This window comes from Syzygium oleosum, unplaced genomic scaffold (assembly GCF_021117445.2).
Source record: "Syzygium oleosum isolate NSW1041296 unplaced genomic scaffold, Sole_v2.1 Sole_v2.03, whole genome shotgun sequence".
In the NCBI taxonomy this organism is placed as follows: Eukaryota; Viridiplantae; Streptophyta; class Magnoliopsida; order Myrtales; family Myrtaceae; genus Syzygium; species Syzygium oleosum.
Window position 1 is genome coordinate 11991353 of NW_026607487.1, and position 22875 is coordinate 12014227.

The window sequence follows — 22875 nt, forward strand, 5'->3', positions numbered from 1 at the left end:
TAATTCACCTTGTTGGGGGATCCCAATTGACCAAATCAGAAAGTTTGTGAAATATTTCTCATATATGAAACTTACGTAAAACCAAATAATCTCTTACTTTCAGATATCAGCAGAAGTTTCTAATGTAAACGGTTAGATTATTGTTGTTTATGAGAAATTAATGCTATTAATAAAATGAGTCACAATATGCCCTACATAGATTCATGTGTGCCAAAGACCATTTGAGCTTGTCTTTTTCCTAAGTGAGAAACACTTCAAATATAGTCCACTTTTAGGAAAAAAGGTAAGGAAGAGCTTTTATGATACAATTGTTAATAAAAAGCCGACCTCGGTGCGGCGTGGCACGGCACGGCACGACGCTAACTATTCTATTAACAGGCCATGCCGAGCCACCCCGTTTGATGTGATAGACCATGCCGGAGCCAGCTCGCATGTCATGCCGAACCAAGACGGCACAAGCCCATGTTGGGCCAAGACAACCATTCTGTGCCCGGGAACTATTTTTACTCAGAAATGATTCTTTTTTATTCTGTGCCCGGAAACAATTTCTGAGCATTTGAAGGCGTTTGGTAACTGTCCAAAATTTCTATTCCTGGAATAGAAAAGAACAGAAATGCATTTGGTAACTACACAAAATTTCTTTTTATTAATAATATTTCGAATTATTTAATTTTTTTTTCTTTCTTTCTACCCCTTCTCTTCCTTGGCCATGGCCGGTCGCCGGCGACTGGCCACAGGCCAGGGCGTCGCGGCCCTTGTCGCCTGCCTCGCCGTGGGTCACGACAGCAAGGCTCGGCCTCACCCAGATCTGGCAAGGCCGAGCCTCGTCATCGCGACCCACGGCGAAGCCGACCTCGCCGTGGGTTGCGACGGCGAGGCTTGGCCTCGCCCGATCTGGGCGAGGCCGACCTCGCCATGAGCGACGGCGAGCTGCCTCGCCCAGGCGGCGAGGGTCCAGCCCTCGCCCTCGCCGGCAAGGGGGACCCTCTCCTCCGCCGGCGGCCGGCGAGGGCCGTGACGCCCTCACCGGCCCTGGGCTGTGGCCGGTCGCTGGTCGCCGGCCGCTAGCGACCGGCCACAACCCAAGAAGAGCAACACAAAAAGAAGAAAACAAAAAAAAGAAAAAGAAAAAGAAGAAAAAAACTGATTCTCAAAATTGTGCCGAGAAACAAGAAGCAACTTTTTTTTGCTTCTTGTTTCTCTTCCAAAACTGTTTCTGGGCACAAATTTTTGCAAAAATGTGTCTGGGAACAAAAAATTCACCAAACGCATTTCTGTTCCCAAACTGTTTCTGGGAACAAAAGAACAGAAATTTTCACTGTTTGGCACATTGCCAAACGCACCCTAAAGATCACGGGCTTTGACGGGCCAACGCTTGCCCAATTCATGCCAAGCCCCTTTTAAAAAATATTGCTTGCCCGTTCGGCCTTTTTTTATAAGTTCTTTGGGCCTAAAGGGGTATTTTTGACCGAAAGTTCATAAGCCCAAACACTATTAAGAAGACCACTTACGTTAGGGATAAGTGCACTCACAAAAGTGCAACCAAATACTAAAACTTGTTACGAAAGTGCAATCGAATCTTTAAACTTTCAATATGTGCAATCAACGAAAGGATTTGATTGGACCAGTTGTTTTGTCACTAAGAAAGAATGCAAATTGCGTCTTTAGATCCGGATTATTTGTGCAATGTTGTTCCAAAACTTTCAATTTGTTCAATGTGATCTCTGAACTTTTCGTACATATTCAATCTAGTTCCTGAACTATATGAAAATGTACAATGTTGTCCCCCAACTCAAATTAATAGAATGATAACATTGATCATTTTCATATAATCCAAAGACTAACTTGAACATATACCAAAAGTTTAGGAACCACATTGAACAAATTATAAGTTTAAGAATGACATTATACGTTAGGCTAAAATTCATCCACTACATTGCACAAATTATAAGTTTAGAGACTACATTGCACATTGCGCCAAAGTTCATGAACTATGTGTCAATATCCCTTAATTTTATGTTAAAAATTAAAAAAAATAGAAAAAAGAAAAGAAAAGAATGAGAGTACCTGAAACCCATTTGTAGCATAATCACGTTTTCAAAGCAAAACAAGGCGAATTTGTGGGATTCGGTCCCTCAAATCTCTCTCGTCCTTAAAGAGAACTGCAAGATAAAAGACAACCAAAAAAAATAGTCAAGAGATCATAAATGCTGAACCCGGTGGCACGAGGATTCATCGAAGGCAATCAAGAGTCACGACGCTGATGAACAAACGAAGTCCGGAAGTCGTTCACAAAAATGGAGGTGGCAAAATCGCATCGATGGAAATGATAAGCCCCAGAGAGAGAGAGAGAGAGAGAGAGAGAGAGAGAGAGAGAGAGAGAGAGAGCACCTCACAGGTAAAATAATGTAATTGATACAGAACTCACGATGAGAGACCATCTCACAAGTAAATAATGTAATTGATACAGAACTCATGATACAATTTCTTGCACATCCGCTCGGAGTTTCCTAATAACAGTACACCGGTGGACCGAGACTGCGGGTGGAGCAGCGCGAGTACAATAACGAAACAAGAAGAATGTCTGCTATTTATTGGAGTTATTTTAACAGGCAACAATAACAACTCTGAATGCACCCTACACTTGAATAGAAAAGAAAAAAACCCTTTATCACAAAATTCGTTTTCGTTCCACAATTAAGTTGCTTCTTTTGGGGGCCAAGACTAGTCTGTATACATAGCCTAAACCTGATCAATATCTTCTCTCTGGAGCCCACTTGATCCCGCGCATGGTGACGAATGTAAGCAAAACTCGAAAACCAACTCAACTAGTGTGCAGTAATTAAGACATTTTCATTTGGATTTGCCGATGTACATGTACCAAAAACTCGACGTAGGACAGGCCGCCGTGGTTCTTGTCCTCAACCAGATATGAGAGGAACAGCATTCCTGGAAGGAAAAAAACACACAATCTTGTCAGACCAATCCGGCAAACGAGGTCAAAAGCCAACAATTCCCTAAACCCCAGCACATACAATACTAATCTGAGATTGCTTGCAGAACCATATGCTTTTGTAATGGCCAGTGCAGATTTTAGAGCGGATTTACACTGCTTAGAAGAAATAAATTAAGCCATTCATAGAGAATTTATCCTTTTCTTTTCTATAAAAAAGAAGAAATCTGACATCATCGAAAAGGTTTAGGAAGACATTCAATTTGACCGAGCCATTAGAGTAAAGACGGCCTCAGTCAAGGAAACTTGGTTGGTTTGACCAGCCTCCACTCCAATTTTTTAAGTCAGACAACCAAAAGTAACTTAGTACAAGCAATCTAAACTCCAGTGAAATTACATGGGTGCAGAAACACTGACCTGAAGGATCTCCTTTCTTGCATAATCTCAAGCTGTATTTACAAAATAAGAAAATGAAAAAAATCAGAAAACAGAATCCTTAGTAATATAATTGATGTGACTATATTAAAGAAACAGATAAGTTCTGAATGATGTAAGAAGCCAATGAGACAATAATATTCACCGGAGATAGGAACATCTTTGCCGTCGTATCTCATTCACCACCTCATTCAGTTTCTTAGACAGCGGATTCTCGTACTGCTGGAGAACAAACTGAAATGCGAAATCCTTACTTAGAAATGAAATATTCCAAACTATAGATGTAATTCCAGAACTCATGCGGAGCATATTCTAATAAGTCATAAGTAGGCCAAAATAATCTAAGTTGAAATTGGAACATCGGAAACTCATCATTATAGAAGGAAATAATATAGTCTTTCCAATCCACCAACAAAATGTGCTCAGGCCTAACAGGTGGGCCTACTCAATAATTTAACAGGACAGCTGGTATCCGACCAAATTTTAGCCTTGTTGCCTATTATCATGATAGTCCAGATCCCAATCTTACAACTTTTTTCATCACACAAACAAAATCAGATGTAGATTCTGATAAAAACAATTTTCAAAGAAGAATTTGCATGAAACCAAATTACCTGAGTAGGAATTTCTTCGACTGTGGACGTGCCAAACAATTTACTCAAAATATCTGGATCGACCGAGTTCCCTACATATATTAGAGCATCATCGCCATTTTCAAGAAGATATATTCCCTCGTCAGTGACATGCTCACTTGAAAGAGGAATTGCAGCTGGAACAATGGATCCATCCTCCTCCTGTTATTATGAAGAGAGTTATCAGTGATTCAATACAAAATTAGAGAAAAACGGAACAAGCAGCATTTAGCCATTACCTTTGAATTCAGGTCATGGATGGGAATCATTCTGGGATAGACCAGAGGAATTGCCAGAGGAGTAGATACAGATGAAACATAGTTCACCCAGAAAGACCGGTCGTCTATCTTCCCTTCATTTCTCAACCCTGTGCCTTTTATTAGGGCTGAAACAAAAAGGAGTATGTCAATTCCCAAAATATACCTACATATAACACATTTAACCATTTACACAAGAATAGGGACGTGTCACGTGCCTTCATAGGGCCGTTGACAGATATATATACAGAAATTTTAAGGAGTGCCCTCAAGGCACTTGTTGAGCAACAATTGGTATTGAGTTGAAAACATTAAAAGGAAATTGCATGTTCCATTGTCTCGAAATGCATCAAATTTTTGCCCTTTACTCATATTTAAGGTCTTCAAAATCTGACATTTTTATATTTTTTAATGCTTAATCAGTGCCGACCCTGAAATTGCCAACGTCTTCAAAACTCAATGCTAAGTTGAGCCATAGGAAGTGCGAGGTCATTGGTATGATTCCCAGAATTGGCAACTTTGGGCCACTACCGAGGGCCTTTTACTCCTGTAATAACCTGACCGTCCCAACCCATTAGGAGTCAGATAGTCAAAGAAACGCAATCAACCAATGTCATCAGGAAGAAAGGGCACTGGTCAACAAAGCCATACAATAAAACATCTATGCAGCACTATTTTGAAACCTGAGGCAACAAAACATACAACTTGAAAGTTTTAATAACGTGATGAAAATATCCTATGTTGGACGTCCTAAAACTTAATAAAAACTGTCTGCCCAGCTTTATACAGCTAGAAATTTGAAATTTGGAGACTATTTCCACCCCTTTTAAAGAACATGTAAACTATAATGCATAAAAGCATCAAAAGAAACATGGTTTCCCTTTCTTTCATATCCTGGCGATTAACAAAAACAACATAATCTGGCCCAAATACAAGGGATGAAGAAGAGGTAACGTTTTTTTTAGATTAACTATGAGCCAATGAGACTTTAGATTAGCAGTCCCAGCACAACCCTTTCATACCAACTCCCATATGTACATGTTGAGAAAGAAATTTACCAAGAGTATACAGAGGTAGAAGCTTGAGAGCCTCCGGAAGAATTAGCTGTCCGGATGATGACACTGTGGCACAAAATTTACGATATGAAAGCAAAATGTTGATGCATAGATTTGTTGCTTGTTCGCGGACTTGTGAGAGTGGACTTGAAGGAACTTCACTAGCCGCTGCAGAGAGATCAGACAAACAGATAAAGAGACCAAAATCATAATCCTTCAAAGTTGAGACAAACATTACCAATATACAGTTCTGTTTATCAACTACTCTTCAATTAAAAGAGAAACGGGCTGGAAATCACTGGTTATTTTGATATAGATACTAACAATATTAAGATGGCAGACGCTGTCAAATTTTCCTGGACAAGGACCCCAAGATTGAGCAAAAATAAGGCTAAACACAAGCCACTATAGGAGTCAACAAATAATTAATAAGACGGAAGAACATGAATTATTACATATAACAGATGAAAGACATGGGGGAAGAAGTTACAGAATACCTTGCTTCAACAAACATGTGAATTGAGCATCCAAGTCAGCAGCTCGGAACAGATTAGTTAGCATGCTAGTGCATGGAAGAGACAAAGTTGTAACGCGAATTCTTCTTTGGCCGTATACAGTGGTGTAAAGAAGTGCACACTAAGTAACAGATATAAGAAAACGAAAGTTAAAACTAAGCTATTGCAATAAACCCCTGGAGTTACAAGAATGAGATAACTGAGGGACAAACTACCTGAAATGCACATTCGGAGCCATCCTGTAACTTATCATCATGCTTCAAAGTTACCATTATTGTTTTGTCGCAATCAATCTGCACAAGAACGGGCATTTGCATATAAAACAGCCATGTAAGAGGATCTAGAAAAAGCTCAAGAAAGTGATATAAACACCAAAACAAAGAAGAATCGTTAAAGAGTTGCAGGTAAAGTAGTAACTTGGCCATCTTATGAAGTGAGTCATCAAGGAAGACCTAGAATGCATCGGCAAGCAAATTTTTCTCTAAGAATAACTAGGAACAATTTTTAACTTTTCCATTGTAGTATAAGGACTCCAGTCTGAAACCTAATTCCTGGAATCTGCAATTGTATGTGCATAACTGAATATGCATAAAGTACCAAGAAATGGTTCAAATCTTCATTAACAATTTACTTTACTTTTGATATCCAAATGGTTCAAAACCTTTACACATATCTGATGCTAAGGGCTCCCGTTGTTCAGGAAGAAAATAAAATGGAAAGTACATATAATATATTACAATAGATACTTCGCACAAAGACACATACCCCAGGTAGATCAATATCAGTAGGAATGCGCTTGCAAAAATTCCCATGGTATTCTTGCACTTGAATGCCCTACAAGATATCAACTACTAGTAATATAAAGGAGAACAGAAGCAATAGCAAATGCATCACAAGAAAACATATCTTCAGTCGCCATTAGAAGTACCTGACTGCATCTCACTCGCATTACAGCCTCAAAACCCTGAGGTCTTGTAATATTCCATCTTAGATCATTGTAAAGCTTTGCAGGATCTGATAGAGCGGAGAAGGGATGATAATAATAAACCTGGAATAGATTCAAACAAAAAAAAGGGCAATACGTGAACAAAACTAAAATGAGAGATTGCAATACCACATCCATTGCATTCGCAGTGACTTATTACAAACATGTCAAATCAAGTTCCAGCAAGTGTATGGCAAAGCCCACCCAACCAAGCAAGCTACAAAGAAACTGATAACTCCATATCTACCCACTTTGCTTTTATCACTGCATCGCATACAACCTCCTACCTACTCTAAATAGCATAAGCTCCCACAACAAGAAACTTCCTTCTAAGCTAAGGATGCATCAATGGATTGGCAAATGAAGACACGACTTATGAGACGTATCAGGTTTTCTAGTTAGACAAACTGATTTATAAATGTAAAGGCTACTAGGAGTTTTTCTGAATGCTCAGTCAAACAAAGACAGTCCTTTAACTAGCATAGAAGAGCATAAATAATTTCCAGAAAGCAGAAAACTATCATTTTACTGATACATTGAAGTCATCCATAACAAGAAAAGAAATGAGCGAGTATACCTGCCCTCCAGTAGTTCTCGGTACCACAGATATCGACGCAATATCTATGTAACTCTGGGTAGTGAGAAACACATCAACGCAAACCTACAGCATTTCAAAATAAGAAAGTTAGTCCATGTAAAAATGCAACAGATATCTTATATGTATAGATAACAAAAAGCAAGCCACAGAAGCATGTCTCGATATTTTTCTCTTGAGCGTATCACAAATATAGAAGGCTCAATGCAAAAGATTACCTGGTACTCTGCAAATTCAATGGCCATTGTCTTCAAAGTTTTGTCAGCTGGTTGGAGTAACTTATGAGCCTCCTACATTTTCCATGAAAACTAATTGTGAGAGGACAACTACAGCCAAGGAGAAATACTGAGGATCCCAATTTAGCTAAATACATGGCAACAAGATATTTTTTCATAAGCGTTGATTTTCTATAACGTCTCACCAATAAAAGCACAACAAGATCTGCCAAAGGAGTACATGCACGAATATGTTATGTATGACAAGCAATTCACAACTCCAGCTCCTTGACCACAACCCAAATTATACAGGTGACAATATGATAGAATGAATAAGTAGAGCCAATGGGAAACAATACATACTTTTTGGCCAAAAGCAGCACTTGAATTTCTTAAAGGGCAGTAGTATGGATGCAAAAAAGACCATATACAATGAACGGGCAAAATTCAGCAGCTAGGCTGGCAGTCAGGCCATTATCTAAGCAACAATATTTCTTTCAATAGACTAGCAACACAAGCTGGCAGCTACAAGCAGAGCAGAGTAGAATCCGACAGCTGTTTACGTTAGTGAATATGGGAAAACGCCGGGGGGGGGGGGGGGGGTGGGGGTTGGTTGGGTGGTCTGGAGGCAATAGACGAGTCATGGATTCCATCTAGATTGCATTTCAGCTAGCTCCTACCTTTTCTCCAGATGTGATATTAGTTCTTCCTTCAGCCTCTCTGGCAGAGAGAGCACCAATTCCAACTGATGGCAAGACTGTATCATTTTGGGAAAAATCAAGAAATTATCAGTGTTAATACATCCATTTACATGGTAAACAGATAAAACCTCATCAACCAAAGAACAAAACAGGACATATCCTCAGAAAGTCCACTACAACGGCCAATACAGCGAAGAAATTCCAACAACCAGTTCATACAAAACAGGGCACATCAAACATTACAAGAGAGCGAACCACAGGCGCCGGTATAAAAAGTTCGGATCCCGAGAATCCAGATCTGACTGCAAGTTCTAGCGCAATATCTATGAGAAGCATCCAGATTTAAATTGTCTCGTTAAAGTGAGCAACTGTGCCAAGATACATGAGATATTCTCTTCATACAATAAAACGAGGACCAAGGTGTATACTTGCCAGACTAGGAATCCTTTTCATGCTCTCCTTTTCCTTCACTTTTTCCTTTTCTTTTCACTTTCAATCAATTATCTAAAAATACATTACCATGCATTCAATGATTACAACATGAAATGAACAAGAACGATTCCGACGTAATGCACCTAAAATAAACTTTTCTAAGGGGTGTTCGACCGACAAAGAATAGCACGACGCAACATCAAAACACGAATCAACTTCTACATGACTTAGTTAAGTTGAATTTATGTTGCTCAAGCACTGATCCAAATTGTTTCGGCTCACTCAACACAATTAAAAGTCTTTGCCTTCGACTTCAACCAATATTACCTCAAATCGACATTTAACCTATTTATCTAAAGCTAACATAGGATCCTCAATCATATGTTCCAACACAAGATATATGAGATGTCATGGTGCATTCATTTTTTCACTTTATCTATGCTCATTAAGTCTCTCAAGCCTTCTGTCCTGAATTCGCTGGTGACTTTATTCATGTTGCTACATGTATAGTATCTCTAACATAAATTCGAATATCCTCCATTTAAGCCCACCCAATAACTTGCATCCATATTTGAACAAGCATCAAACTGCAACATTGGATGGTACAAAGCAGTAAAAACTTAAACAAAGAGGTAATTCTTCATATTTCCCTACTTACTCAAATACTCTTGATACTCCCTATTGACTGCGCACAGTATGAATAATTGATCACAAATTAACACATTACAAATTAAGATAACCAAGACAAATTAATGCATCACAAATTAAGATAAATTCAATGAAACCTAGAACATGCCTGATTGAAATACCAGAAGTTTCCCGCCAGTACTTTTCATTGCCAGAAAAGCAGCCTGAAGGTTTAAAAAGAAGGAAAAAAAGGAAATTGTTAAAAAAAAATTTCATATTGTTAATGTGTCACGCAATTAATGCATTAAGAGCATAACAGTATTTTCTCCAATACGACGATCAAAACCTGGAAATTAAAGAGATAAAAGATAAACTAAAAGAAGCATTTTCCAAACATAATGAGTACATAATAAAATTACTACACTGCAATGGTGCAGAGTTTCAAGCTGTTCCATTATCCATGCTTTCTTAGTCCTCCATTTCTTTCTTTCAGTGCTTTTTGCTTTGTATACTTCCTGTCCGTGAAAATGCTAGTATACTGCCTTCTATTAAAGAAACTTTCTTTTTCTTAACTAACACAAAAAAAAGCTCATTCAAAAGGCAACACAAAGAAAGCTAAAGGAAGAACTTCCATTGAGCATTTCCTGATGAGTGGCATAGACATGTTAACTTTCGGCAGCATATAAGTTTGTGTCACAAGCATAAGATCTGATATTCAAGGCTATTAAGGCTACTCACTTTCCAAAACCAAGCAATCAGTAAACCAAATGTGATGATTTCAATCAGTTAAGTACACCTCTATCAATTTTATCTTGCTTAAAGCCAGATACTTGTTTTCATATGTTGTCCCTTTCTTCTCTACAAAGTCAACACTTTGGTAGATTTTATTTTCCCGTGACTTGCTTAAAACCCCAAGAGTAGTCTTTTTACAATTTTAGTGAATCTCTAAACATCTTCTCGACTTACACAGCTCATATTCTCTTCTATTTCAGCCTATTTCTTCTCTATACAGTCGACCTCTTCCAAATTTTATTTTATGATTTACAGCAAGTAGTTTTTAATTTTTGAGGGTATCATTTCACAAATCCTGATGTATGTAGCTCATTTTCTTGTCTTTCAGTCTATTAACATCAAAAGAAAGGAATCTCTGAAAATGTGCCAAAAAACTAAAGAAACCCAAGTATAAGCAATTCAAATGTGTCGAAGACATACAATCCACGAGATTCTTGGAGTATTTACTAACCCAACTCGACCTTGGAACAAATTAAAGAACCAATAAAAAAACAAAAAGGAAAGAAACATCACAGTCATGTTTCTCAAGGAAAAGCCTGGAACAAATTAAAGAACCAATAAAAAAAAAACAAAAAGGAAAGAAACATCACAGTCATGTTTCTCAAGGAAAAGCCCATCAGTTCTCATTATATTGCATTTGCAAGCATTAGGAAGAGCCCTAGAAAGACAAGGACATACCTTAACTGCAGCACCAAAGGCTGATTCAGCAATTTTATTATTTTGGAACATAGATGGAATGCTTTCCAGCAATAGCTCCAAGTGTTGACGGCACTGCAATCGCAGAGTAAAAGAATAAAATAAGGTATAAGATAAACTTGACCAGCATTAAGAAACTGATAATAAAGATCATCTGTTCCAAAGGAACAGAAAAATATTACATGGTAACTTTTTCATTTTATAATTCTTAAATGGCATTATGACACTCACCTCAGAAAGCTGGACGATAACATCACTTTGCAGCGGAGTGTAAACATCTTGTATATCGGGAACGATTAGCATCAATGGCTGAAAACATTCATTGCATGTCAGAAACAACATTCACAATCCTCTTAATTGAGTTTTCAGCAGAGAATAGGTCAATGCTCTCCAAATTAAACAAAATATATTTTTAGAAAAATGACCAATCGAAGATATAAAAGCTGTCTCGCTACCAGTCAAGAAAGGAATTGACTAACAAGCAAAGAAAAAAAAAAGTGGAATTACAGCCACTGCAATTTCGGAATTCATTAAATACTTTCAAATATTCCATAAATTTGAATCACTTGAGTCTCGCAACAATTACTCACTGTCCTACCTTGGGAAGAAAAAAAAAACTTCCCCAATACAAAAGGATAAGACACCCAATTCCTCATAATCATGTCCCACACTTTCTTAAACCGCAGTTTCCAATCACAATTGAATCTCAAAGAACACTACTGAAACTTTTGTGATTCCTCAAAGAAGTTATCTTTGCTTTCGAATGCTTAGCCCATTCTAGCCCTTTCATAGAGGTGGGCAGCAAGCTAAAATCTTAACCAGCTTTCTTAAAAATATAACATCTCAGGCAATCCAATTGTTATATTCCCTTCAGGCTAATACCCTTGCCAGTATCACTACCATCCATGCATCAATGAAATGACAGACCTGATAACTCTACTACTCTAAATAGAGAAGCAACTAAAAGTTCATAAAATTCAACATAGCCTCTTGAGCTAGTCAATGCCCAATGACCAAGAAACATAGACTCTCCAGACTATGCCAAAGAAAAACATTGCTTGAAATTGCATAAATGAACTGCCTTTTTTGTAACCAAGAAAGTAGTCTATACACCAACCATATTTCTGGAAAGCCATCTTTCCTCTAACAATCCCCCCCCCCCCCCTTTTCCCGCCAGAAAAAAAGAAGAAGGAAAAACAAATGCAAAAGAAAGTAACTTTACTTGGGTAATACAACCTTAATTAAATTGGCTACATGAAATCATAAATTCATTATCCAGTGCTTTTTCCTTTTGCTCGAGAAAATTATGAAACAAACTATAGCATAGTTTCAGCTGGACTCTTCAGAATTTTATTTGACAGAACTCATTCTTAAGCTACGTTAATGTCCAAATCTGTAATATTTTACTTTGGTAAGCCACATGAGAAAACAGCCAAGTGATGGAACTTCTAATGACATACCACTGAATGAAATACTCATTACTGGACTATACTCTGTTAATGACAAGAGAAAACAGCCAAAAAATGGGATATTTAACAGGTTTAACCATGGGATGCATCTATCCGGTGTCCATGGAAGATAACCTGTAATGGAAAAGTGATGCCACATTGACTGCCTCTGAAGTACTGATAGATCGTCCAATTCTTCTAAATAGTCACTAACATGTACTGAGTGATGAATGGCTCACTAAAATATCAGTCAAGCCAAATATGTCATAATAAAGTGTTTCTGGATTAACTGTAATGCCTGAAACTCTCAATCCTAACCATAAACAAAATAATATGCACTTTTACAAACCACAGAAAATTGCATACATTAAGCTCTACAACTAAACACCCTTTGATAATAATATGAAAATAGCGCTTCATCAGGGAACCAATCTTAAATAGAGCACAGTACAAGAAAAAACAAAAGACAGCGCAGACCTGTTGCAGCGCGCGTTTTAAACTGTAAAAATGTATAGTGGAGTCAAATGTCGCAATTCCAACCATTGTCCGAGGACCTTCCTGCCAAATGACAGTATGAACAAATTGATCAGAGAAAGCATCACTTACCAACAAACCTTTGATAACACAAAGCAGTTTGAGGTTTTTTTTTTTTCCTTTTCTATTATTCCATCAGTTTTTTATTAATTTTTTATAGCCCTAAGGACAGCAATTAACAGGAAGTCCGCATAATAGCTACCATTGTTCTAATGCATCTGCAATGAAGTAGACGGATAAGTGACGTAAAATAAGGTCAGATGCTACTGAGATATCAACGTAACAAATCATGCATCTCAATCCTGTCGGCAACTGCACCAAATTCAGATGAAGCATCAATGCTACTCCAATTATCAGTGGCAGGTCATTACCTGAAACTACCGATGACATTATAAAGGACGATGCAAGCAAGCTAAGTTATCAACCCAAGAAGAAGAAGAATGAAATTAATCTGAACGATATCTTTGATTTTAAAACTCAAACTGATTTCCCACGTCTTGATGCAGGTCTCTCTCAAAAGCATTCAATCAACCAAGTTCATACTAAACTTGCATTCATCAAAAACATCTAAATGCACAGCCAAAACTGGACCTTCTACACACTGTTTTCCACCTGAAGAAAGCATCCTATATGGAACTTACCGCTGGTTTGGTTCTTTCAACCAAAGAAAACAAAAAGTGAAACAGCCAAACAGAACTTCAATATGTTCCGGTAAAGTTGGCTTTTGAGCTAATTGGGAATGAGACTTCATTTCTTTTATTGCACTTGTAACAATCTAACAAAATCATTAAACTCGATAAGAATACTATCATAAAAGTTTGGCAGCGAAAGACCCAACATATGTAACAATCTGTGAATACAGTTCCAATGGCTTTTCATGTATCCTCAAAGGCCCTAAAGTTCCTTTCCTTCCAAAAGCAAACAAAGGTGAGGACTGAATCAAAAGCATTTCCTTTTACAGCTGCTGGCATAAATTCTCAGCCCAGGCCCAAAACTCTACCTGTGGATTTGAGACTGCTTCTAGGAGCCAAATTTTAATGACATAATGCACATAATCTCGAATTTGTGTTTCAAATTGAGTAATGTAATTCTAGGTATAAACAGGAAAATGTCATTGAACAGGTGAAAGAAATTCACAAGCTAGACATAAGAGATCTCATAAGGGCACAACTCTTTCTCAAGACCAAAGTCAACTAAATATCCAGAAAAATGAGACTTTGCGGATCAGTTTCATGTATCTTCTGCAGGAAAAGGAGAGACAAATGTCAACTTTCACATGAGGTGGGAAGTATACACATTGTTCCACAGTAACAAGTATTGGAAAACTAAACACCACTGATATGAGCACCAACTATCCAAACAAAATAGCTGGATCATTCTCTAGTAAATAAGAAGCTTTTGTTATTGTACCATCAAAAAGCACTTACAGGAAGATCAGAAATAACTTGACTGATTGCACTGCAAGCTGCAGCAGTTCCACCAGTTTGCAAAGCATTCATGGATACATCAATAAGGAAGAAATATACCGCCGGCATGGGTTCACGGACCTGGAATTAGATAGATTGAAGAAAACTTAACTTAAAGGAGAAGACAACTGAAAACATAAAAAAATTTACAAGAAGAGGAACACCGCAAAACATAATATTTTGACTACTAACACAGCTCGCCGCTGAAAAGGTTACTTCGCATATTAAAAAAGTACACTTGACAATGAAAGCATGCAATCCATTATACAAATTTTGACATATACAATTTCAGCTATCTAGTCAAAGACAATAGACCAACAAGATCATTAGACAAGCTCACTCATATTGACTCCTTTTCCCAAGGATAATGAGTAGATCAGGCTTATCCTCATACAGGACAGTAATATCATAGCGCAGGGTTTTGCTTCTGCCTAGAGACAATAGATGTCTCATCAGCAAGCATATTTTCGGAGGTGGGACATATTCTGTACTTTATGATAGAACACAGGCTCCAGAAGCTTATTCTTAAGCACGTTCCCAATATTCTGTGCTTATTTTTTAAGCATGTCCTCAGCAACTAAATATTGACTGCAGTTGGTAATTTACTTCTCTGAAATTACATTTGTAAGGTAATAACTAAATTAAACACGACATATAAAACCATGAAACTGGTGCCCAGTCAAATCATGGACATAGACTTCGAATATAACTGTTTAAATTAAGAAATCAGAGAGCCAACCGAAAAACTGTCAAGTTGTTACTGACAAAAGAAATAGCAACATAAAGTACTCAGTTAAAATGTAGGGGTCTGCAGTACACTCTAGACAAGCAAATCTCATAGTTTCACTCACCATATATTCCTTCGATGCGACGAATTCAACTGTTCCTCTACACAGTTCAGGTCTTTCATCCGCATCTCTACGCCTGCCATCAGGACCTAGATTGCAGAGGTAATCACGTGGAGTCTCATCAGTAAAGCCTGCAAACAAGTATGAAGAATGCTGTCAGGTCACCCACATAGAGAAAAGTGAAAAATAAGCTAATGATTTCCTGTTAATGAGAAATTATGCCCCACTTAGGATGCAGGGGCAACTAGGCCTTTACAGATTCCAATATCAGAATTCTCTCACTCAAAAATCTATATTTCATACCCCCCCCCCCCCCCCTCTCTTCTTGATTTATGAGACATCTGGACCATTAATTACAACAAACTGACACAAGCACATCAATTTCAATCATATAGCCTAATAGAATGTCCAAATTCTTATAGACTACTTTAACAGCAACTAATAAGCGAGTCCACTGCAGATATCGAAAGACGAAAACACAGAGAAACGAACTTGAGCAAATATCATGAGCAGAACTAAGACAACAAAGACCACAAATAATGATCACCAGTGTAGAAGACAATTAAAGATCTTTGAAAAAGGCCAGCCACTATTCCCAGAATGATCCGCTTGATAGTCATCATCCAATATTTTGTCACATTCAAGCACTAAATCCTTCAAAAAACTGCAAAATGAAACAATAACAGTGAGGATTACCCACCGCATAAGTTACAGATGAACCGCCTCCCCTGATCTATGAACTTCATAAAAGGATTTATATAGCCCTTGCAGCGGGAACATCGTATGGGGCCACTTTCTCCAAAATCAACAACCTAAACCATCAATCAGAAAATAAAATCATTTCTAACTTCTTCATTACAATAAAGGAGACACAATTCCAAATAAAACATGGGAATAGAACTGATAGACGAATCAGAATTACACTAAATAGAGGGAAGTAGCCAAGCATTGATACAGGAACAAAGAAGAATGGACAACCGCAGGAAAAGAAGAGGGAGACAAATTGCTTCTGCTATTGTAGTAAGAACTCGATGTTGTTTGAGGATGAACATCAAGCAATCGTCCTTACCAAAAAAAAACATCAAGCAATCGAATGCAAAAATGAAACCTCGTCCTGGGGAAGTTTAGAGAAATTTTCTAGGGAAATTTGCAAGCAGGCAGATGATTCAATTGACAAATGGATGGTAAAAGAGAAGGGCAACAAATATAACATGCTAGAACTTAGAAAACCAAAGGGATATGCCATCTTAACTTACTCTACTGTCCATTTTGTTGATTTAAAATGTCAAAATAAGACTTAATCAGGTGAAAGCATGCACAAAAACCAATCATGTCATTTAACTTCGTCAAAGTAGACAAATTCCTGAAAGTATAAGATGCTGTATCCGCCAAAACCACAGAAACTAGCAACAAAGTACATCATCCAACATCAATATCAATACCACACGATGCAATCACTAACATAAAATCATAGCATTGCACTGAGAATACAAAGAAAATCCCTGTCGAGGTGGAGGGATGGCAACAATTCTTTATCCTTATCTCGTGGAAATTATTCAAAAGGTTCTGCCACAGGTCACAAAAATTTGGAAAGGACTGAACGAGGCTCAGAAGGAAAGATCAACATAACCATTTGAAATGTCTGAAACAATGTTCAAATATCCACAAATTCCAAATTAACACAGAAAAGCTCAAAAATTCAAGTAAAAGACAATTTGCCTGAATGGGTTCTTCAGATGGATGAGGAAGTGCCAAAGGTTGAACCAACAAAGCCAGCTGCATGCCTGATGTCGTCAAAAGATCAGCAGTGCATGGAATCTGTCCAATCACACATCAGAAAGTATTTTATTTACATATAACAAATATACATAATGACAATTTGTTTTCTAATCAACCAAGGCAGAACCCAGGAAAAAGGAGCCCTTGTATGCACCCAAGAACTCCATAAATGCACTGTCAACCAAACACCACATCATATCTCTACCTGATTAATGGTGCACCTCATGAAACGTGGACTGCAATTTCCAGTGTCCCTGACAATATAGTCACTTGTTGCAGGCTTCATAAACAAAAAGAGAATCAGAAGACTGCATGCTACATTAATAATAATACTGTAGCCTCAAGAGCTAAAAGCTTGACATACTGGAGGCAGGTTTGCCTGATTGCCCTGCCGAGTTTCATGAAGTATCACTGTTGAACTTGGGATAGGCCTTGGAATTTGATTGGGATCGATCTTTGATGGTCCTCCAAGAGAAGGTCCAGTGGAGGCCATGGCAGGAGATATGGCAGTCATAGATTGATTTGGGAGCGGAGGTGGCATCCCGAACATTCGTGGTGGTTGTGGAGGACCTGGAACTGGTGGAGGTGGAGGCATCTGGTAAAATTGGAAAGGACTAAATTACCACTTAATTCAAAATGTATACAAACAAAGGAAATATTTCTTGATCAACAGATAAGATCAGTAGTAAGATTATCACCAGCAAGAGGGGATTGACTGGCATACTGGGTCATCGGCATCGTGAACAGAAATTCCTTTTCTAGGAGGCATAGTCTATCGAAAACGGGCAGCCTAACCTATCACAGTCACCTTTTATAAAAAGTAAAGAGAAATTCTCTTGAGCCACCCAGGGGTGCCAACCCATGTACAAAAAAAGCTTGTATCCAAAAAGAGCTCAAAACCAAAAATAGGGAGGCTCAAAGACAAGGATAACCTATCTCTTTCAATAATTCCCTCTCTCGGACTTTTTCTCATGCAACATTTACCTTTTTCTCATGCAAAATTTACCCTAATCATGACTGAAACGTAGCGTTCTTTGACAATCATCTACCTAATATTGTCTTTATTAAGTGAACTTGATAAAGATCAGGCGCTTGCTAATGTCATGACTGATTTTCGTTTACTTCAAAAGTTTATTAGATGATGACCAAATCAACTAATTTCAGCTAAGTCCTGTTCAAATTTCAAGGTTGACTATATCACCAAAATTGAAATGAAATGTTTCTCTGGTTCACTGAAAAAAGGATACCCAAGCCCCGATGGTCTTAAATCTGAAATTCATATGTAAGGACATAAACTCAACTTTTGAAAGTGCCTTATCACCAGAATTAAAGAACTAAATCTGTTATGCTTCTAGTGTTCATGGAGGAGTGGAACACCCCATCCTTTTTTTTCAGCAGTACAAGATAGCTTACCCAATTAATCAACAAGGACTTACCTTAGTTGTTAATCATGTGTGTGTGATTGTTCTCCTTTCTTTTCCTTTATTTTTTCTTTATTTTGGTTGGGGGGAAAGGGTAGTTTGTCCCCCAATTTATGGTTTCTAGCATTAAAAGTATATAAATTTCACTTTCACAAATTTAAATGAAATTTAACAACAAGAAGAACAAAACCAAGCCTTATCCAACTAGGTGTTTCAGCTATATGCATCCTACACCATTGCACTCAATACTTTATTAAATCCTCTGTAAGCCCTAGATGCTCCATATCTTTCCTCAGCATCTCATTCCACAAATCTATATGACTGTCAAGGTGGATAATTGTATTTATATACTTGGCGTTTAATGCTAAAATCATTCACAATAAGTAATAATTGATTATGAAACAAGTCAGTTCCCAATAGCCACATGTCAAGCTAAAGTGAAATCTAAATTTTACACATACGCATATACAAATTCCTTAAATTTTGATCAAAAGTGATGTTAGAATCCACTCGCAACTTGTGCTATAATAAGTACCACAAATGTGCAGAGCTTGCATACTTTTAAAAGAAATATTGGTCCGAGAGCATGTTTTCTTATTTTAGTCGAAGGAAAAAGTTTTAAAAATTTAAAATTTAGGAGGTCTAAAGGAACATCTTCTAACTTCTATGGAACAAAGAACTTTCAGAGCGACTTTGCAAATTTATGACTGAAAGGGGCAAAATGTGGGAGGAAACCACCGTCATCCATGTACAAGAAAAAAACGAAAAAATTAGCAAAAGACCACATCACTTTACCAACCATGGCCACATGATGCTAAAATAACAGTAACTCAGTACGTACAATAGGGAAAGATACTTAATAAGATAACAGTAACTCAGCAAGTAAAATTTAGGGGGAAGGGGGGGTGGGGGGATGTCCTGCTCGAAACATGAGGGTTATGCTACTGTTTGAAATGTGAATTCAAAGTTCTTACTTGCTCAGAACGCATCAACCAAGGCTGTGCTGCAAAAGGAGAAGGCGGTGGAGGAGGCATGGCCTGAGGTGCTCCCGAGAAGGTTGAACCTGATTGCATTGGAGGAGCCAGCGGAGAACTTACTGAGGGACTAGCCATGAGGGAGCGCATGCTTGGTCCTCGAGGAACTTGATCTGTCGATAACATCGGCAGCGGAGGGGCGACAGGCAGCTGCTGAGGTGCAGGGCCACCTGGAGGACCAAATCGAGGCCCACCAGCCAAACCTCCATGTGCAAAACTTGGTGGCCCATTATTCAATGGAGCAGAAGGTGGACCTGTTGGTGGAACCACTGGACCGGTCGCAAAGGGAGAAGAAGCAAATGGTGGACGAGCTGCTGGTGGCGCAGCTAGTGTTGTGACTGGGCCACCAGGGAATGCCCCTGAAACGGGAGCCCTCGGAGAAACACCTGTTTGCCCACCAACTGAGGATGGCAAAGAACCAGCAGGCGGTCTATATCCAAAAGGGGCTGCATGACTCGCCGGTGGAGCAGTGGGTCTTCCTGGGGCGACATTAGGGAGAAATGTGGCTTGTGCAGCAGTTGACGGCGGCATTGTAGGTCTTGTAAGAACCCCAGGTGGTGGTGGGCCAGGACGTGACATTGGTTGCGACCCACCAGGGTACGCAGGTGAAGGCAATGGAGACGAAAAGGGCGGAGGTTGGCCAAAAGGCGACGGCCTAGGGGCAGAACCAGGTAGGGTCGACGGCGGCCTATTCAGGCTCATATTCTGCATGCTCTCGGCCATCGCATTTGGGTTATAATTGGGAGGCTGTTGCTGCGGATGCGGCCGCGCTTGATTGGCGTTACTGCCAGGTCTAGGCACCCCTGGAGGGATGAACGCTGACATTTCCCTTGTCCTAACGAAACCCTCTACTCAACCGAAGAAACAAAATCTTTCTGCAAAAAAGAAGCACCCAGAAACTCAATTCTTCAAACACGACCCGGTCCAACATCCAAACATCACCCACAGACAACTGAAGATCACACGAAATTGAGCACGCGGTCTACGCATTCACACGAAAACACTCAATTGAACGTATGCCCAGAGCAAGGTTTTGGATCGGGTGGAAAATAAAAATCCGACACGGATCAAATAACCCCAGATCTGGGACGATCCAACAGGATCGAATTGCTCCGAGAAGGATCGCTACTAGGGTTTAAGAAATGGATTTCGAGGGAAAAAAAAAAGGGTTTTTTGAAGCGAGATGTATCAGACGACGAATGAAACCGATCGATTCCAGACGTACCGCTCCTACTCTTCGTCGACGAGCTATCTCGTCAGGCGAAGCGCGCGAAGGATCGAGAGAGAGAAAAGGGCACGGACGCGAGAACGCAGGAGCGAGATTGCCGAGCGTACCTGGTGATCGCGCCGGAAATCGCCGGTGGAGGCGGCGTCAAGCGTCGGAGCGCCGGCAATTGTGGTCGGAGATGGCGGTGGAGGAGGAGGAGGAGGAGCAGGGACAGACAGACAAAGGCCAATATACTCAACCGATGATGAATTGTAACGGGGGCCAAACTTGCACGTGCAGGTGCAGTAAAAGGGGGAAAATATATGGTAGTAATGTTATTTTTTGGTTCAAGCACCAGATTTGGTAAAACTAGCCAAATTGGATGAATAGTGAATACTTATTTATTAACCCATTTACCATGGGTTGGGTCATATATGGTTTAATTAGATTTTATCAAATGGGTTGATATGATTTTGAGTAATAACGTCTAACAAAATGTAGGTTTTTAATGAGACTAAAGCCCGACCCAAGTCTCTCTTCACTTGTCTTCGGGTTCGGGATGAGGGTTTTCGGGTGGGGCAACTTATTTTCTAGTTTCATCTTTTACTTATGATCTTCTTGTTTTTCAAAATTGAAAGCTTTATAAAATTGTGAAAATTAATATATGATTTTACGTGACTTATTGACTATAAGAGACGTCGGATATTGTGGATCTCGAAAATTTTGCAATAAAACAAAAAGTCGGAAATAAGTTGAAAATCTTTTTTGAGACCTTATAAAACTACTAAGACTACGTTTGGTAGTTAGGATAAAATTCAGGATAGGATAACATTTATCATATCCTGTGTTTGGAGTCTGCCCAAGATAGGATAAAGTCGTATATAAGGGGGATATAACCTAGATAAAATTATCCCACGGGAGAAGTGAGATAAAGGTGGATAGGATTTATAATATCCATAATATAAAAAGTTATTTTTCTCGAATAACAAACTTGTTAAATTAATAATATTAAAATAAAATTTGAATATAAATAATATTATAATTCTAATATAAAAAATTCAAAATAACAAAAAAATAACAACAATTCCGTTTTTATTTATATATTCATATTTCTTTCTATCTTATGATATAAATTCCATATATATAAATGGATAAATATTTAGTATTTATATTTATTAAATATTGTAAGTATATTAGTATAGTTTACTATTTAATAAAATTTTATTAAAGAGTAATGGAAGGGAAAAAAGAAATAAAAAAAGAAAAAAAGAGAGGGATAAATAATAAAAAATAAGCAAACAAAAATGAAGTAGGCAAGAGTGTCGTAAGAAATTTTTTATCATTTTTGTTTGTGCAATTTTTAGATTCATTTATGCTGACATATCGTTCATAGCAAACAATGGACATGATAATATATGAAATAATCCGGCTTTATTACTATGATTCACCAAACAGTGGTTATGATATATCAAAATCCCTAGATTTCATATCATATCGTATCCAGTCATATCCTAACTAAAAATCTAGACGACCAAACACAACCTAAAACTTTATATTTTTACACACTACATGCATAGTATAAAAGTTCTTGTTTTAAAATATGTGTGTGTGTGTTTTCATAATGTGGGCCGGTAATCGTCACTAAATTTGTATTGTATATAAATGAATCGATTTAGTCAGGCCATTTTTGAACTAACCCAAATCTAACCCTATCCACCCAATTGACTACCCTACCAAGAAGTAAATTAAAGGACTAGACTCCACGCAATCTCAAACCCGAAGCTCGTCGGACATAATAGATAATTTCTTTATCAAAATACGTAATAAAAATTCATCCCAAAACCGTGCTTGCATTTTTCATTGCGCGTGGCTTTTCCTATCCATACAAAGTGAGCCACTTCAAATACTTCAAATACGTTTATTGCTCTGGGCCAAAGTAAGATTAATTCGGAGTAGACCACATGAGGCCCCAACAATTTATCCGATAAATGAAATAAGTTGTGCAATCCCAACCCACCGAGCAAAACCAGTGGTTTCTTTATCGCGACTGGCTAAAGTTAAAGTTTCATTAAAGAGCGTTTCCATGGGATAAAACCCACTTAAGGAATATATGGTTTTTGGGAGCCTGATTTTGAGCGATACACGTGATCATTTTTAGGAAAATGTTTTTCAAATTGTTCATTTCCACCGAAACAGAGCCTAAAAAGAGTATAAAATGTATCTATATGTAAAATATCCTAACTAAATA

At 38.3% G+C, this 22875-nt stretch overlaps 1 protein-coding gene across 1 annotated transcript; it reads right to left on the reverse strand.

The window, feature by feature from the left end:
- Positions 1-2399: 2399 nt before the first annotated feature.
- Positions 2400-20913, reverse strand: LOC115670657 (protein transport protein SEC24 C-like). The gene is made up of 25 exons (XM_030591978.2): positions 20756-20913; positions 19361-20295; positions 17330-17560; positions 17171-17245; positions 16906-17004; positions 15887-15998; positions 15190-15317; positions 14300-14419; positions 12816-12896; positions 11122-11199; positions 10873-10965; positions 9572-9626; positions 8323-8399; positions 7646-7717; positions 7410-7493; positions 6776-6895; positions 6613-6681; positions 6063-6140; positions 5830-5968; positions 5336-5500; positions 4260-4405; positions 4003-4182; positions 3534-3622; positions 3371-3402; positions 2400-2949 (listed from the first exon to the last, which is right to left on the reverse strand). The coding sequence occupies exons 2-25, from the start codon at positions 20243-20245 to the stop codon at positions 2843-2845; spliced, it is 3315 nt and encodes a 1104-aa protein (XP_030447838.1). The 5' UTR covers positions 20246-20295; positions 20756-20913; the 3' UTR covers positions 2400-2842.
- Positions 20914-22875: the final 1962 nt, after the last annotated feature.